Source organism: Saprolegnia diclina (genome assembly GCF_000281045.1).
Source record: "Saprolegnia diclina VS20 unplaced genomic scaffold supercont1.44, whole genome shotgun sequence".
Taxonomy (NCBI): domain Eukaryota; phylum Oomycota; class Saprolegniomycetes; order Saprolegniales; family Saprolegniaceae; genus Saprolegnia; species Saprolegnia diclina.
The window spans coordinates 448,421-463,982 of NW_008246111.1; the positions used below are offsets into that span (position 1 = coordinate 448,421).

General features: G+C 60.5%; 6 protein-coding genes across 7 annotated transcripts in view; 1 reads left to right on the forward strand and 5 right to left on the reverse strand.

Moving 5' to 3' along the window:
• Positions 1 to 354: 354 nt before the first annotated feature.
• Positions 355 to 6,846, reverse strand: SDRG_11840 (hypothetical protein; the record flags this gene model as incomplete). The annotated part of the gene is made up of 43 exons (XM_008617894.1): positions 355 to 500; positions 546 to 715; positions 763 to 964; positions 1,013 to 1,112; positions 1,157 to 1,242; positions 1,287 to 1,343; positions 1,385 to 1,456; positions 1,505 to 1,601; positions 1,650 to 1,719; positions 1,764 to 1,937; positions 1,982 to 2,260; positions 2,309 to 2,370; positions 2,423 to 2,563; positions 2,609 to 2,793; positions 2,838 to 2,969; positions 3,012 to 3,065; positions 3,116 to 3,367; positions 3,417 to 3,495; positions 3,540 to 3,614; positions 3,660 to 3,828; positions 3,876 to 3,951; positions 3,996 to 4,058; positions 4,103 to 4,321; positions 4,369 to 4,411; positions 4,456 to 4,563; positions 4,612 to 4,661; positions 4,710 to 4,769; positions 4,810 to 4,867; positions 4,913 to 4,962; positions 5,005 to 5,171; positions 5,219 to 5,288; positions 5,332 to 5,388; positions 5,435 to 5,509; positions 5,556 to 5,689; positions 5,741 to 5,837; positions 5,880 to 5,936; positions 5,985 to 6,029; positions 6,077 to 6,162; positions 6,212 to 6,332; positions 6,386 to 6,472; positions 6,517 to 6,610; positions 6,655 to 6,756; positions 6,802 to 6,846. 43 exons carry the CDS (start codon positions 6,844 to 6,846, stop codon positions 394 to 396), a joined length of 4,527 nt encoding a protein of 1,508 aa, XP_008616116.1. The 3' UTR covers positions 355 to 393.
• Positions 6,847 to 6,988: 142 nt separating this feature from the next.
• SDRG_11841 (hypothetical protein) lies at positions 6,989 to 8,247 on the forward strand. Its single transcript, XM_008617895.1, has 5 exons — positions 6,989 to 7,551; positions 7,596 to 7,772; positions 7,820 to 7,904; positions 7,952 to 8,019; positions 8,063 to 8,247. Exons 1-5 carry the CDS (start codon positions 7,025 to 7,027, stop codon positions 8,130 to 8,132), a joined length of 927 nt encoding a protein of 308 aa, XP_008616117.1. The 5' UTR covers positions 6,989 to 7,024; the 3' UTR covers positions 8,133 to 8,247.
• SDRG_11842 (hypothetical protein) lies at positions 8,176 to 9,179 on the reverse strand. The gene has a single exon (XM_008617896.1). The coding sequence runs from the start codon at positions 9,142 to 9,144 to the stop codon at positions 8,233 to 8,235; it is 912 nt and encodes a 303-aa protein (XP_008616118.1). The 5' UTR covers positions 9,145 to 9,179; the 3' UTR covers positions 8,176 to 8,232.
• Positions 9,180 to 9,567: 388 nt separating this feature from the next.
• On the reverse strand, positions 9,568 to 13,221 carry SDRG_11843 (hypothetical protein). Its single transcript, XM_008617897.1, has 12 exons — positions 12,941 to 13,221; positions 12,743 to 12,891; positions 12,519 to 12,696; positions 11,990 to 12,475; positions 11,720 to 11,945; positions 11,629 to 11,673; positions 11,171 to 11,580; positions 10,920 to 11,126; positions 10,750 to 10,875; positions 10,525 to 10,706; positions 10,366 to 10,480; positions 9,568 to 10,326 (listed from the first exon to the last, which is right to left on the reverse strand). The coding sequence occupies exons 1-12, from the start codon at positions 13,193 to 13,195 to the stop codon at positions 9,820 to 9,822; spliced, it is 2,886 nt and encodes a 961-aa protein (XP_008616119.1). The 5' UTR covers positions 13,196 to 13,221; the 3' UTR covers positions 9,568 to 9,819.
• A 326-nt stretch (positions 13,222 to 13,547) lies between these two features.
• On the reverse strand, positions 13,548 to 14,138 carry SDRG_11844. Of its 2 annotated transcripts, XM_008617899.1 has the most exons (4): positions 13,896 to 14,138; positions 13,738 to 13,844; positions 13,627 to 13,686; positions 13,548 to 13,576 (listed from the first exon to the last, which is right to left on the reverse strand). In XM_008617899.1, exons 1-3 carry the CDS (start codon positions 13,980 to 13,982, stop codon positions 13,632 to 13,634), a joined length of 249 nt encoding a protein of 82 aa, XP_008616121.1. In that variant the 5' UTR covers positions 13,983 to 14,138; the 3' UTR covers positions 13,548 to 13,576; positions 13,627 to 13,631. The 2 variants fall into 2 exon arrangements, with proteins under 2 accessions (XP_008616121.1, XP_008616120.1); XM_008617898.1 differs by having other exon boundaries at positions 13,548 to 13,686.
• A 164-nt stretch (positions 14,139 to 14,302) lies between these two features.
• The window catches only part of SDRG_11845 (hypothetical protein), a gene marked incomplete at its 5' end in the record, with an annotated part of 2,094 nt that continues 834 nt past the window's right edge, over positions 14,303 to 15,562 (reverse strand). The window contains 2 exons of the mRNA XM_008617900.1: positions 14,303 to 14,576; positions 14,601 to 15,539. Of these exons, the coding sequence (XP_008616122.1) occupies positions 14,355 to 14,576; positions 14,601 to 15,539 (1,161 nt within the window). The 3' untranslated portion in view covers positions 14,303 to 14,354. The remainder of the gene's footprint in view (positions 14,577 to 14,600; positions 15,540 to 15,562) is intronic.

Below are 15,562 nucleotides of genomic sequence, written 5' to 3' on the forward strand. Positions count from 1 at the left end.
GGGCAAAGATACGAATATTTCACCGCCCGCGACGCGCCTCTTGGCGTCAAGGAGGTCCGCTCGCTCCAGTCAATGTACCAGTCAGCAGGTGCAGAAACACCGGTATACCTCAGAGGAAATGCAGCCAAACCGAAGGGTTGTCGTTGCTGAGGCTATGCTATGGTACGCGGCTGCCGCACGCGGTCACTTCCCACAGCATCGCACACATCGCCAGCTCGAATACACGGGTAGAGATGACGTTGCCATCACTTTACTTGTAGACGTGATCTCCAACGGCACGACGCGCGGGCGTTTCAAAATGCACAAAACTGTCGTTCAACTATCGCACGCGGCGTCGAAACTCAAGTCGCCAAGGGACGGGTCACACAGAAAAAGGGGTATATATATGCATTGTTACACGGACGCCGACAACACAATAGCGTTCGCAGAGATTGTCGAAGCGTCGGCGTTGAGAGCCGCGTTCCATTGGTGCACTCGGCGCAGACCCACGAAACCGATGACTAGGCATCCAGCATGAGACCCACAACCATATCATGCAAACGTACAGGCGCTGATGGCGGCGACACCGAGGCCAACATGAAGGTTGTAGCGGTGGTGCATCGCAGGCGTCATTGTCTCGTTGCTGCTGTCGACGGCCAACGCGTACTTGGCCACCGGTGCGTCGGCCGCGGCCGGTGTAGCATCAGCACCGTCCACCGCCTGGACCGTGAGCGATCTAGGCGCCATCATATTTAGATCAAGGGCGCTGGAGTACACACGTACCGAAGACGCTCGAGGCCACCGGCGGCCGACGCCGACGTAGCAAACGCCTGGACACGCGATGTGTCTTTCCAGAACGCAACGAGCGCGGCGGCCCCGTCTGCCGTCGCGACGCCGAAACGAAGAATCGCGCTGCTGGCGCCCACGGGGTTGGTGGTGTCGGTCGTCGGCGTCCGCGCGTAGAGCTCGGCGACGATGCTTGCATCTATCCTCATGGGAATGAAACCGTGAGTTGGTTCATGGTATCGGGTACCGGCGAGATGCAACGCCAGTAACGAAGTGAGGGCATCCACAAGCACATCGCTCCAAAGCGACGGCGCGTAGCCTTCGACTTGGAGTGTCACGACCGCACCCTAAGGAGCATTCCTCAGCAATAGGCTCACTACTTTGTCCGTACGTAGGTTGGCGCCGTCGTCGCGATGCAGACACCAGTGGTGGACTGTTTCTTGTAGCCGGCAGGGCAAGCAACGCACGTCGACGTGCCTAGAGCAAAGTTGCGCGGCTGGTCGGCCGATGGGTGAACAAACCATTCACACACGTCGAGTCGGCGCCGCACTTGCAGGCGATGCACTGCGTTGCACGACCTATGTACGGCATGAGTCTCGGAGGCGTGGAGGAGAGGTACCTGTCGAGTAGAACCCGTCACCGCACAAGAGGCAGTCGTCGGCACGGACCGAGCCCGGGGGCATCGCAAAGCCTACGGGAACAATGCAGAGTTAGCTCAAGTTGAGTTCACGGGTCGTACCAGTATCGCACTGCCCAATCTCGCACGAAGCGTTGCCGCCGCGGGAGAAGGACCCGCTTGGACAGAGAGTGCACTGTTGGATGGGCACATCGGCACCCTACCACGGCCGCGTGAGGCACTGGTTGAGCGACCCGCGAGCGGCAACCTCGGGGGAACTCGTTCCGGGTGGGCACTTTGTGGCGACACACTGATGGAATTGGCCCGCCGAGAAGGATCTATGACGATGAGAGTTGAGTTTGCAGTTGAGAGAGGTTGATACCCCGCGGGACACAGTGTGCACGTGGCTGCGGCGTCCGTGGCGCCAACGGCCGACGAGCCATAGCCCGACGCACAAGTCATGGGCTTGCACACCGCGTCGGCGCCTGTGCCACCGGTGCTGTAGTACCCCGGTGCACATGACTGGCAGGTAGCAGTTCCTTGTGGCGCGCCCGATCTACACAAATGGTTGTTCGTGTTCAGTATAGCGTTGGAGCGTACCCTGCCGCGCAGGTGACGGGGGTGCATGGCGCGGCTTGGCCGAGGCTAAAGTACCCCGGGTCACACAGCACGCACTGGTCTTGGGCGCTTGATGCACCGGCGGGCGCGCCAAAGCCCACCGGGCACACCACCAAGCCCGTGCACGTCTGATCGATGGTGAAGTTGCCTTGGACGCAAATTTTGCAGTTGGCTAGCGGGTCCGTTGCACCGGCGGGCGCAGCATAGCCCGGAGCACATTGCGTAGGGGTGCAGCGAAGCGTGCCGCCCGGGCTGTACGTTCTACACCACACACAATAAGTGCCTTTCTCGAGTTATACACGCGTGTACCCCGGCGCACAGGTGACGCAGAAGTCCTCTGGGTGGTCCACGTTGCTGGGAGAGGCCGTGCCCTAACGTCAGAGCCATAGTGAGTACACTTGCGCTCAAGCGCACAATCTGCACCGGTGGGCACTGAGTGGGCTTGCACTGGTCGACGCCGCCCCGCCCGTAGGCGCCCGCAGGGCATGCGCGGCACGTCGAGGCAGGGTCGCTCGCGCCGACGCGGGCGGACGCTGCTCCGTGGGGACATTGCGCCGGCTCACACTACCAAGTCGACATAAAGCGCTGCTGCAAGGCATATGCGCGTACAGAATGGGCGCCACCGAGACCAAAGTACCCGGGAGGGCACTTGACGCACGTCGCATTGGTATCGCTAGCGTGCAGAGCTGTGGACGAGGCGCCCGGTGCACACGTCATGGGCTTGCACACTTGGGCGCCGCCTTTGGAGTAGTAGCCGGCGGTACACGCCTTGCAGCTTGTGGCATTGGCCATCGCTAGCATGCGTCGATGTGGGTACTTCGATGAACCAATCACGTACTTGGCACGGGCTCGTGACCTTCGGCGCAAGCTGTCGGGTGGCACTGGTCCGACGCTCCCGAGCTGAACGTTCCCAGCGGGCATGGCGCGCACTGCGCTTGGACGTCGGCGGCCCCCATTGGCGATGCCGAGCCTATGTCCTGCGTCAGGCATCACTCCCCACGCGCGTTTGTACCAGGAGCGCACGTGGTATTTGCACAGGGCATTTGTTCGCCGGCGCTGAATTGGCCTGCAGACAGTGTATGTTTACTCTGTGCAATCCAGTGTTTAGGAGCGCACCCGCGGGGCACAGTGTGCAGCTTTCGAGCGAGTCCTTGGCTCCGAGAGGAAAAAACATCCCTGGCGGACACACGGCTTGCTTGCACTGATCGCCGTTGCCGGCGCTGTAGTAACCCTCGGCACAAGGCTTGCAATGCCCCTTCTCGAGCTCCGACCCCGTGACCGCCGACTCGGACCCGACAGCGCACGACGTCGGGGTACACGCATGGTCGTCGCCAATGCTAAACGTGCCGATAGGACACTCCTCGCAATCTACAACGGCATCGATGGCTCTGGAGCTCGTATCGCTCCCGTGTCGTACCGGCGACGGCGTCACTGGCGTTTCGAACAGCCCCGCGCCCCGGGGGGCACTGCGTGGGGCGGCAAATCGAGTCGCCGTTCTACTTCGCTTCGCATCAAACTCAAACAATAGGAATGGCAGTACCGAGTAGGTGCCCAGCGGACACGGCTCGCAGTCGCCCGAGCTCTCAGTTGCAAAAGCTCCTTTCGGGCACGCCACCTGCGACAAGGCTCAGTCTAAACCAAGTCGACAACTGGAGCGTACGGGGCGGCAGTGGGCGCCCCCGCCTTTCGACGTCATGCCGACGTTGCACGGGCGGCAGTCGGTCGCACTTGTGGCCTTGGCATTGGGCTCCCAGCCAATGTCGCACGTCGTCGGCAGACACTTGTTCGCTCCAGACGTGGCATACGTGCCCGACGGACACGCCGTGCAGCTACGCAGTAGACGGTTGCGTCTTTTCGACTGACGCTCACAGTGTACCTTGTGTCGTTTCCGAGGGACGTATATCCTGCAAGGCACTCGACGCAGTCTTGAGGTCCTTTGGCGCCCGAGTTACCTACGACATAGGTTTACGTCGACTTCGACGGCGCTGTGGGATACCAGTCGTGCCCGGGGCACACAGAATCGGAAAGCACTGAGCATCGTTCCCTGTCGAGTACGTGCCTATAACAAGTAGAAGACGGAGGCGTGAGGGTACTTCCACGTACCGTTGGCGCACGGAAGGCACGAATCAAGGTCGTGGAAGACCCCGAATGCGCTCGACGCGGTGCCCGGGGCACAGGTCATTGCCACGCACGGCATTGCCAGCCCTTTCCCAAATGTGCCCGGCTGGCATGCTTGGCACTGCGTGGTGTTGGGTGGCAGCGAGTACCCCGGGGCGCACTCGGCAGGATGGCATGGATCCTGCCCACCCTCGGACAAGTATCCTACACAAGATTGCTGAGCACGCGGCTGGTGATGGAAGCTATCCAACCCAACGGACAAGCCGTGCAGTTGCCGATCGCGTCGTAGGCTCCCTGGACGACGTCAGGCGAAGTGGCGATGCTGCAGCAGTAGCTACCTTGGCGCTAGCTTGGTTGAGTGGGCACTGCGTCGGCTGGCAAGTTTGCGTGTTGCTAAAGAAGCCTTGGCCGCAAATGACGCAGTCGCGCTTGTGCTTGGCGCCAGTCTATAGAGGCATGCTACCACGTCCAGATGAGCACATCGGTGAGTGTACCTTGGCCTCCCATCCGAGCTCGCACGCAGTTGGTGTGCACGTGTTTGTTCCTATGCCGCCGAATATCGATATCGCTGTAGACGACCGATGCAGCGCACCCGCTGTTGCGTTCGAGTACGTCCCTCGCGGACACGGAGTGCACTCCGTCATGGTCCCCCCTACCTCTGATGAGCTCAAACCCAACGAAGCAATGCGCACCCAAATTGGTCGTGCCTTCAGGGCACGGAACACAGTCGGTCGCCATATCGGTCGCGCCCTGCGTGCTTGATGTAAGCGTTAGAAGCCCTCTTGGGACGGCTACCTTGGCTGGTGTGTGACCCGGGGCGCACTTCACCTTGCGGCAAGGAGCACCTATGCAATTGTGAATGCAAAGTACGTTCGTTCGGCTCGTACCGTGGCCTGGACTGAACGTGCCAATCTCGCATACTGCACACGACTGTCCATCCTGCGTTGGTCCAGAGCCTGCCGTGCAGTTGGGCGCTCCGCAAAGCGCCGAGCCGCCAATGGAAGTCTGCAATGCCGGGCACGGACCGCAGTCGTCCGCCGACGTTGCGTTGGGCCTACGGTTGCCCGTTAGTCAAGTGCTGTACCCAGTCGAAAATCGCACGAGGCTTGGGTGCTCTTCGGGCACTGCGCGGGCTCACACGAAATCGACGTGTTGGGCGCGGAGAAGAACCCTAGGCCACAATCATATTTTGCACGCAAAATGCCGCGTCATACCGAGGCGGCAGCCAACGCAGTCGCCGTCGAAGCTTGCTTTCGTGTTTGGCTCGTTGCCTACGTCAAGGTGCCTCTTTCTCCTCTGGTGTGGACGACGCAGTACCGCCGGGGCACGTGAACGGGTGGCAGGCGTCCGTTTTCCCGTTCGAGAACGTGCCGAACGCACAGTCCAAGCAATCTACGCAGTGCTTGGCCTCTCGTGCGTAGGGACAAGCACTTCGTACGGGCAACATCCTTGGCCAAGTCGGGGGCGTAGCTTCCGGGAGAACACTCAGCGGGGGCGCAAATGTCACTCTTCGCATAGGTGCCGGCGCGACACGGCGTGCACTTGGCCGCGTCTTTCCCAGCCGACACGTGTCTAGTACAGTCTCTCAGTACGACGATTTACTAGTTGCATGGTCGGACGCACCCAGAAGGGCAAGCCACGCAGTGGTCGGAGGCCGTAGTGGCGCCGTGCTTGGCGACCGTTCCGCTGGGGCACGTCGCCGGCGCACACATGACGTCGCCTAGTCGCATTCAGTGCCATGCTCCTTTATGTTAGGTCGGACCTCCGGGCGAGAACCACCCGAGCTTGCAAGGCAAGCAGTCGGTGGCATTCTTGGCGTCTACACCGCAGTACCATTAGCCAATGTCAGTGTCGACGGTGTACGTACTTGCGCGGGGCTCGGTGCCTCCAAGGCATTGGACAGGATGACACTCTATGGAAGCGGCCATGATGAGCTGCGATTTTGTGGCCGGTGCGAACCCGTGTCGAGACCCCCAAAGCTGTACGTTCCAGACGGACAAGGAACGCAGTCGCTGGATGATGTCAAATTACCCGCCGGGCGCGATCTAGATGCGTTTGCTTGCTTAGCATGCCAACATCAACCAGAAATCGTACCCCGGTGCACACTGCACAAGATCGCAATGGCTGCTTTGGCCTGGCGCGTAGTGAAAAGGTGGGCATGCCACGCAGGGGGCGTCCGCGCCCATCGAGTACGTCAGCACAGGGCACGCCTTGCCTACAAATATATCGTTGCCATCTAGCTTCATGCAGTCCAAGTCGTGTACGTACATGAAGCAGTTGCGTCTTTGGCTCCGACGACCGTGCTCGCGGTACCCGGGGCACACGTCATGCGCTTGCACAACGAGACGTCGTTGGCTACGCAGGGTGAGTGTACACCAGCTGTGCACGCGATAGCGTACCAGCATTGTACCAACCAGCCACGCAGGGCAGGCAGTCGGACGCGTTGCGCGCGTGCGCGTTAGGTTCGAGGCCCGCGAGGCATGTCACGGGGTACTACGGTCACATGAGTCGGTGGTCGTTTCTCCCAGAGTACGCACTTGGCACTGGGTCATGTCGCCGTCAGCCCACGAGCCAAACGCGCAGGGCACACATTGCTCGGCCGTCGCGTCGTAGACGTTGCCTACCGGGCACGACGCGGCCTACGCGTCGGATGAGCCTACGCGGCGAGCGGGTGAAAGCGGTACCGCTGCGACCGCCAAGAAGGCGCTGAGGATCCACGGCAACTTCATGTTCTGGGTCGTGGCTTCTCGAACAATGAGCGCTTGTTGTTCCCAGCGCACTTTCGTGTCAAAGCTTCGTTTCGAACAACGTGCGCGTCCGCGGCGCCAAGATCGTTTGTCTTGATTATTGTATGCTCATACAAACCAAAGCATTAAATACTGACAAATCTCGGAGCCAAACGGTCGGATGCGGATCACGTCGCAGCTACGGGGTCTGCACTCACGGCGCATGCTGCTGCTGCGCCTCGCCATGGCGCTGTCGTTTGTCATTTGTCTCTGGCGCAACGCTGCGAACGCACTCGCGCTCGACGACGTCCGTCAGCGCCATCCCACCGTCATGGTCCTCCCCCGCGAAGCCGACCAGCTCTACTGGGTCGTGGTCTTTTTCCTCTTTGGCTTTATCGGGCGCGAGTGCATCGTGCCGTGCGCCGACTTGCCCCTTCCGCAGCTCGAAATTCTCTATACACTCACGAGTCTCGGGCTCGTGCTCCAAACCGTTTGCTTTGAAGCGGCGAGCGCCGACTGTATGGTCGTCGCCTTTGGTGCCATGTCGGCGCTCTGGCTGAGTATGTTTGCCGCCTACGTGCTCGTGCTCGAGAACGTCGAGCCGCCCCATGTGTTCGCAACCTTGTCGATTCACAAGGACGTGGGGTACCCGTGCCGCCGCGTCTCTGACTATCTCTGGATGCGTGTGCCCTTCACGCTGTACGCAAGGTGCAGCTTCGAATCGCAATGTATCAAGTTGACACTCGTCGTAGCTGGCTCGGCGCGACGACAATCGCGAGCCTTACGGTGGCGCTGGCGACCGTCGGCGTCCCGCTCGACATGTACATTTACATCAGCTGCTTTAGCACGCTGCTCATGGCCAACGTGGTTGCGCTGCTGTGGCAAGGCGACTTGGTCTTTGCATCGGTGGGCGCATGGGCATTCGTGTGGTACGTCATTGCATTGCTACGGCGGCTTTTACAGACGTTGTGCGCAGGCTCGAGATGAAATCCGCGGGTGAAAAGACGCTGGTCGTCGCCAACAGCGACGAGTTTGCAGCCATTTCCGCCATCCAAGCCATGGTACGCAGCATCCTGGCACGATTCGTGGTCGAGACGCACCCTTCCAGGCCACGCTGGGTCTCTGCGTGCTCGTGTCGCTCGCCGTCATTCTTTTGCTCGTGCGCTTTTACGTGCGGTAGGCTCTGCACTGGATCGCTGGTTGCTGTACGGCATCGTAGGCGGACGACGCAAGCGCGTTCTCAGTTCAACGCACCTTACTACGGGTCGACATCCTCGACGCCCTGCTAGAGCCATGCCACGACCGACATTCTATCTACCTTTTGGTGCGATGTCGCGGTAGTCGGCAGAGATAACGCAACCAACTGCATTCATTATGACGCGTTGGGTGTTAGTAGACTGAGTAGGCCGAGAAATCGAGCGGCAACGCTGCGTTGCACGTGGTGGAGAGCGCGCCGGAGCAGTCCTGCGGCGCACCAGCAACGAGTTCGGCATCGCCGCAGCTGTCCTTGGGCACAGCCTTGGACCAGCACGTGCGGACGGCGACAATGCGGTTGGTCGACTCGCCACTGACGGTAGAGCAGAGGACGTTGATCTTCTTGGTGTAGAGCTTCTGGACATCGTCGAGCGTCACGTTGGTCGCCGTCGACGCTGCCCAAGACGCCACCTGCTGCGTCGCGTCCGTCAGACGCACGTTGACGTCCAAGACAGCGCGAAAGTACTGGGCCGCCGCGCGGTCGTAGTCGGCGCCGAACGCGCCAAAGCAGATGCCGTGCTTCTGGAACTCGTGGTTGTAGCCCTGGCAGAGACGCTCCGTGGCGTTGCCCACCGCGGGGTCGGTCCACTGCTCGGTCATGTCCTTGAACAGAGTCGGGAACTTGGTCGCAAACGTGGTTGCGTCAAACGGCTGATTCGGAATCGAGTCTGTGACGTTGCAGCACCCGGGGTAGCCGGCGTTGTAGTTGGGCCAGAGGCCGTGGATGAAGAGTTCCGACTTGACGGGCTTGGCACACGCAAGACCGCCCTTGGCGACGTTTTGGTGCGTGATCATCGAGTCGACGCCGTTGTCGAGGTCGCGACAGAACTGCGGCCCGTAGATCTGGTCGAAAACCATATAGTCGTAGTCGCCGGGGCGCTGGAGCTTGGTGTGGCAGTCGTCGGCGGGATTGAAACACCCCGGCTTCGGGTTCGAATTCTTGCAAATGTCGACGCACTGCTTGTGCGCGGGCTCGATGAAGCCGCCAAGGTAGTCGATGGCCGTCGCAGACGCGACGAGCGTCAAAGCAGCGAGCGTCTGCAGCATGAGGTCGTTGCCGATTGGAAAATGAAGCTGGCGATGCGTCTAGCACCACTGATTGCGGACGGGCCGCTCTTGCGTCATGAGATCAATCTCCTGCCACATGTGTGTACTCACGCATACCCCAGTGTGTCTCTCCACTCGTTTGAAGAGCGCAGTGGGTGTGATGCCCCCAAAAGATATACAAGCGAGCTTTTGATTGGTGCATTCGATTTCGACCAACCAATCATACACGAGCTAAGATCGGATTGGTCCAAACGGCTCCGGCTTTTGATTTTCTCAAGCGACGTGGCAACGCTGCATGTTCACTTCGTGCACGCACAAGTACTGCGCAAACTACAGTACTCGATCTATGAGCTAGAGGTCTAGTACTGTTGAGTAACTATACAGTTGTAAGCACACCGTAAGCTTAGTGCGGTGCGAAAATGACTCCATAGCGCACCGCATTGCCGGCGACGGCGTTGTAGCTGTCTGAGGTCCCGAATCCCCAGCGGCCGTGTACGGGTTTTGTAGAATGGACTTGCTAGTCAGCAGCAGGTGCTAGCAAACTCTGAGGACCGTCTTTTGAAAAGATTTCTCCAGTCCGCCCTGGCCATTACCGCCAGCGCCAACGCAATGTGATTATCGAATTCATACGAAAAAAGCGAGAAAAATCGTACGAAAGGACACGGTTGGCACCAACTAGAGAAAGACGCGCCAGTCGGGCCCATCGACCGCTGCGTTGCATGCTTTGCCATCGTCGTAGTGCTCGACAACGTCGTCTTCGCGGTCGGACTGATGGCCGACTTCGTCGCCGACGGGCGAGGCGCGGAAGCCGCCTTGCTTGACGCAATGGTCCAGCAATTCACCCCAGAACGGTTGTTGCGAGAGGAGACCTGGGTGACCGACGATGAGCAGCAGCGCCTTGGCCCGTGTCACAGCCACGTTGAAGAGCTTGGCGTCGCTCAGGATCGGGATTCTGGTCGCGTTCCGACGGCTCGGCGTGCGCACGAGCGACACGAGCACGATCTTGGCCTCTTGGCCCTGGAGGTTGTACACCGTGCCGACGTTCACGCCGCCGAAGTCGCGGTTGCGGAGCATGTGACGGATCTTGACGACCTGCCGGCGAAACGGCGTCACGACTGCAATGTCGGCCGTCGTCACCGACACCGACGTCGACGTGACGAGCGATTCGACGAGTTGGACAATCTAGACTTCGCTCAGCGTACGCGGCACGGCCGTTTGTACCTTGAAGGCTTCGTCCAGGTTGGTGTACGAGTGCGCGTCGAGCTCCTTGTGCTGCGTTCCATGCACCGAGTGCCACACCATCGGAAAGTGGCCGCGACCGCCGAGCCCGTCCCACCTACGCGGCCCCGTTAGCTTGTCGCAGAGTGTGCATTGTGCGACTGGGTGAGCGCATGCGTTTTGGCAATGTTGCCCGAGGCGACGAGTGCGCCGCGGTAAAAGAGGCGCGACGGCAGCTCCAGGAGCGCCGGGTGGGATCTGTAGTTGTGCTGCAGCATCGTAATGAACTTGCCTCTCTGCGCGTTCCAGTTGTAGACGTTGGTCGGGTCGTTCACGAGCCGCTCCTATCTCTCGTCAAAATGCAAGCAAAACGAGCGGTGGACGTACGAGCCAGGACGTGGCAAAGCCACTCGAAATCGCCGCCGGTGACCTCGGTTGCGGCCCCAACTGCCGCGGGTCGCCGACAAGAGTGACGTGGACACCGGGCGCGTACAGGAGCAGCGGCACCAGTGTCTACGTCGCAGATACCTCAACATTTGCTAGGATGGCCGCCGCACCTCGGCTTCGGTGGCCTGGCACGCTTCGTCAATGATGATGTCGCGAAAGTGACCTGGTGCCAGCCCCGCGATCGAGAGCACGCCCGAAGCACAGGTTGTCGTCACCACGACGCGGAACGCTGCGAGCGTCGTAAGCGGCGGCAGCGAGAAAATGTCGCCGCCCTCTGTAAAGCAGACGCCCAAGAGCTCGGCCGGCACTGACGCCATCTACCGCAGTCGTCACAAATCATGGAGCACGTCAGTTTGCGTACGCTGCGGAAATGCCAGTTGAGTCGGAAGAGGGCTTTTGCGCCCAAGTGCAGGCGCAGGCGCGTGGCGAGAACGTCTGCGGCGGCGTCCGAGGGCGCAACGGCCAGCACCCGCGCGCTGGGGGACGTCGCCAGCAGTTGCAAGATCGTCTCAATGACCGTGACCGTCTTGCCCGTGCCTGGTGGACCAAAGATGATGTAGGGCGCGGCACCACTTGCGCGCGCGACGATGCGGGTGACGGCGCTCGTTTGGTGCTCGTTGAGCGTCGGGTTGTGCATCTCGAGCTTGGGATTGGCCGCGTGGTCGAGCGACTGTGGCGACGACGGGTGCAGCAGCGCAAACGCCTCGGTCGAGAGTTTACCCAGAGCGTAGTAGACCATCTGGAACCCCAAGCGCTGGTACATGAAGCGCACTAGTTGCGACATCAGACACGAACAATAAGACTAAGAAATAATTGGACCGTGGAAGGGGCTCAGCTGGTACACGAGGTCCAAGTGCGCCCCATCTATGCGTCGCCGTGAGTGAGCGAGATGGCCCAAACAGAGACGTACCGCTGCTAATCGTTGGCACGACGAGCGTCACGATCGAGGTGCGCAGCTCCGCGACGACGCCGACGATCTCTAGGTGGGCGAAGCCAGCGTGGTGGGGTCGCAGCCGCACTACGTCACGAAGTCCGACGAGAGGTCTGGCTTCGCGGATGCCAGGCACGTCGAGGGTGACAACCATCGCGTCACTGCGGTGGTGGCGGTGCGCCTTGGGTACGCGGAGCCGAACGTCCTAAACAGCAATGAGAACGAGCTTGGGACAGCAGCGGCGCAAACATGGAGATCGTAGACGGTGGCGTCGTGGTGCATTTGCATCTCTTCGAGTTGGATGCAAGTATGCTGCTTGAACACGTACGGATCCAGCTGCTGCAACATGGCAGGTTGCATCATCTCGACGGTGCGGAGCACCATCGCCGGCACGGACGGCGTAGCAGCGTAGTCGAGCTCAATGGACTTCACGAGCTTCGAGAGCGCTGACGTCAACGGCCACGCCGTCTCGGGCAGCGACGCAACGACGGCAGGAGACGAACTGAACGCCTGGCGCCACCCAAGCGGCACAAAGGCGCTGGCTTCGGCGTCCAGGGACGACTCGACGTCGCCGACCCGCGCCGGCACAAGCCGCAGCGGGTGGAGCAGGACAAACGAGTGGGTCGTGAATTGCACGAGGTTGCCGACGCCCGGGAACTGAAAGATGAGCACGAGGTACGTCTCGATCGGCGCCGACGTCGGGAGCTTGCGCTCGTTGTTGTGGTGCAAGCCAATCTACATACGAGTCGTCGATACTAGCCACACGTTAGGCGTGTACCCGCAGCCGAAGCGGCGCGCCCGAGAGCGAGATGGGCGTTGAAAGCGCAACGTTGAAGATGTCGGCGTGGTCCAGAACCCGGGCGGACGCAAGCGAAATCGGAAACTCGCCCGTGTTGCAGAGCGTGAGGTACTCCACCACGTCGCAACCACGCACGATCGACTTGGCGGACGTCGTCCTACGCATCACGCTCCATCACGCAGACTTTCGTCGCCAAGGCGTACGCAGTGCCAAGGTCAATGTAGCCAAACTGCGTCAACGACGCGCTGCGCGTGATGCCAAACTTGTCGCACGTGAGCTGCTCAAGGAGCTCGGGCATCTTGAGCGCAGACCGGAGCTCCTCATGCCACTTGGGCGGCGCGACCGGCTCGACCTACGCAACATCGTCGTCGTCGGCTGGGCCGCGTGGTCGGAGGGCGTACCGCATGAAGCATACCGGCGGTGCGAAAATATGGAATCCGCCGACGAGGACTGACTGGGAAGGACGAGAAAGCAGCCAATGAGGTCTGGACGATGGGCAAGGATAAAAACACCCGGATTTGTGTGCTAAGTCGGCGCTGTTCGGCGGCTTCTCTATAGAAAAAGTGAGTGGATTTAGATGCAACATACTTTTTGGACAGAACGCTCGAAGTGGCTTGTGGAGCACGACGAGGTCGTCCTACGAACTGCCACGTCATCGATGGGAGCGTCAGCACAAAATATGAGACTTCGAAAGCTTGTTGGCTTCTCCGACGACTCCCTCAATCAAGCTTTGGACCGTTGATCAAAGGGCCCAGGATCATCGTCGCTCAACTAGATGGTAGCAGGCTTGCCAGAGTGTCAGTAGCATCCGAGGTGACCAACAGCACGTGGATCGTCGCGCAGCTAAAGACCCACCCACGTAGGATCCGCGGTCTGCGTCCATGCAACGGTAGTGGTGTCCTCTTGGGCAACGTATCTGCGCTCGCTATTCGTCCTGGACCCTGTGAGCGTGAGTCTGGAAGACATGGCAGACGCTGTGGCCGTGCGGGACGCATGCAACGCGGGGCGTGTCCTCCAAGCAGCACGGTGCATATTATCTAGCGGTTATTTATGCGTGTGCGCCGGCGGCGAATCTAATAAGTTCTACCCTCCTTATGCGACGACCGCCCAGTCGCGCTTCAGGACGCCATCGACACGACGCTCCTTGCTATACACAACTCTACCGTGAGCGAGAGGCAAGTAAGGCCCTCGTACGTACCCTTCGCTGACGCCGCGAAAGACCTTGATGCCGTAGGCCTTGCCGTGCTTGAGGTCCTGCGACGGCGCAACGCGCGTGATCTCGACGTAGGACGAGGCTTCCGCCGTCTACACGATGCATGAGCCTCCTGCACATGCATGCTCGGAGGGCGTCTCTACCTCGAAGCGCTTCCAGATCCCGCGGGTGACCTTCTGGCCGACGCCAAAGTTGCGCTTGCTGCAGATCGCTTGGAACAAGTTGGCCATGCTTGGAAATGATGATGACTGGTGTTTGGTCGATCAGCGATGCTGCGATCTGGATTGGCTGAAATTGGGCGGAATGGCTATCGTGATTGGCTTAATATTCAAAAACACAGCGAATAGAAATGCAGTATATCAGATTACAGCCGACCAGATAATGGCCGATTGTACAGGCAGGCTCCAAATGCATAATACACCACGGTACATCGATCACCATGCAGTGAGCTTGGCCATTCTGCAGCCTCTTCCTTGCAGCACCCTATGCATAAATATGGGTCGCTCGCTTCTCGTTCGGAAGCGACTCGTTAGGCGGTGCGGCACCAGCGGTACTCAAGTGAAATGCGTTTATAAACCGAATAAAAATGAACCTGGGGGAGTCTACATGATGGAGCAGCTGCACGCGGCGCTCTTCTCGGCGGCCTTGTTCAAGGACGGCGTCGGGCCGTTGATCGAGCGCGTCGGCGCGTTGTCGTAGCCGGCGACGACGCCACGGGGCTTGGCCTCAATGCCGCGCGACTTGACTTCAATACCGCGAGCCTTGGCTTCGACCTGGACAGCCTCCTTGACGGCCTCGACCTTGGCCTCGACCTTGGCTTCGACCTTGGCTTCGACCTTGGCTTCGACCTTGGCCTCCGTAGGCTTGGCGGTCTCCGCCTTGACCTCCGTGGGCTTAGCGACTTCGACAGTCTTGGGCGCCTCGGTGGCAGCAGCCACAACGGCAATACCAGCAATGGCGGCGACACCAACGGCAGCGGCCGCAGCGACAGCGATATCGTCCGACTTGGTGACTTCGGCAACAACCGTCTTCGTTTCAGCCTGGATGGCCTCGACAGGCGCAGCAACCGGAGCCTGCTCGACAACCACGGGGGCAGCGACCTCGACAGCCGGGGCAGCGACCTCGACGACCGGGGCAGCGACCTCGACGACCGGGGCAGCGACCTCGACGACCGGGGCAGCGACCTCGACGACCGGGGCAGCGACCTCGACGACGGCGTCAACAGCAGAGGCCTCAGCCTCCACAACTTGGGCCTCGACTTCGGCGACGACGACGACGGGTTCCTCAGTGATCGGTTGATCGACAACGATGGGTTCCTCCGATACGGGCTCGTCCACGAGCACGGGCTCTTCGCCAGCGACCGGCGCTTCATCTTCAACGGCGGCTTCGACAATGGGCTCTTCGGTGGCGACAACGGCTTCTTCCTCAACCGCAGTCTCCTCAGCGGCAACTTCTTCGACGACGACACCCTCTTCCTCCGAAGAGCCAGCCTCTTCAACGATGACGCCTTCCTCTTCGGACGAGGTAGTCGCTTCGACAACGACAGCCTCCTCGACAGCGGCTTCTTCGACGACAGCCTCCTCGGTAGTGGCTTCTTCCACGAAGACAGCCTCTTCGACGGCAGCCTCTTCGACGACAACTTCTTCCTCGACGGCAGCTTCTTCTACGACGGCGGCTTCCTCGACGGCAGCTTCCTCGACGGCAGCTTCCTCGACGGCAGCTTCCTCGACGGCAGCTTCCTCGACAGCGGCTTCCTCGACAGCGGCTTCCTCGACGGCAGCCTCTTCCTCGACGACAGCTTCTTCCTCGA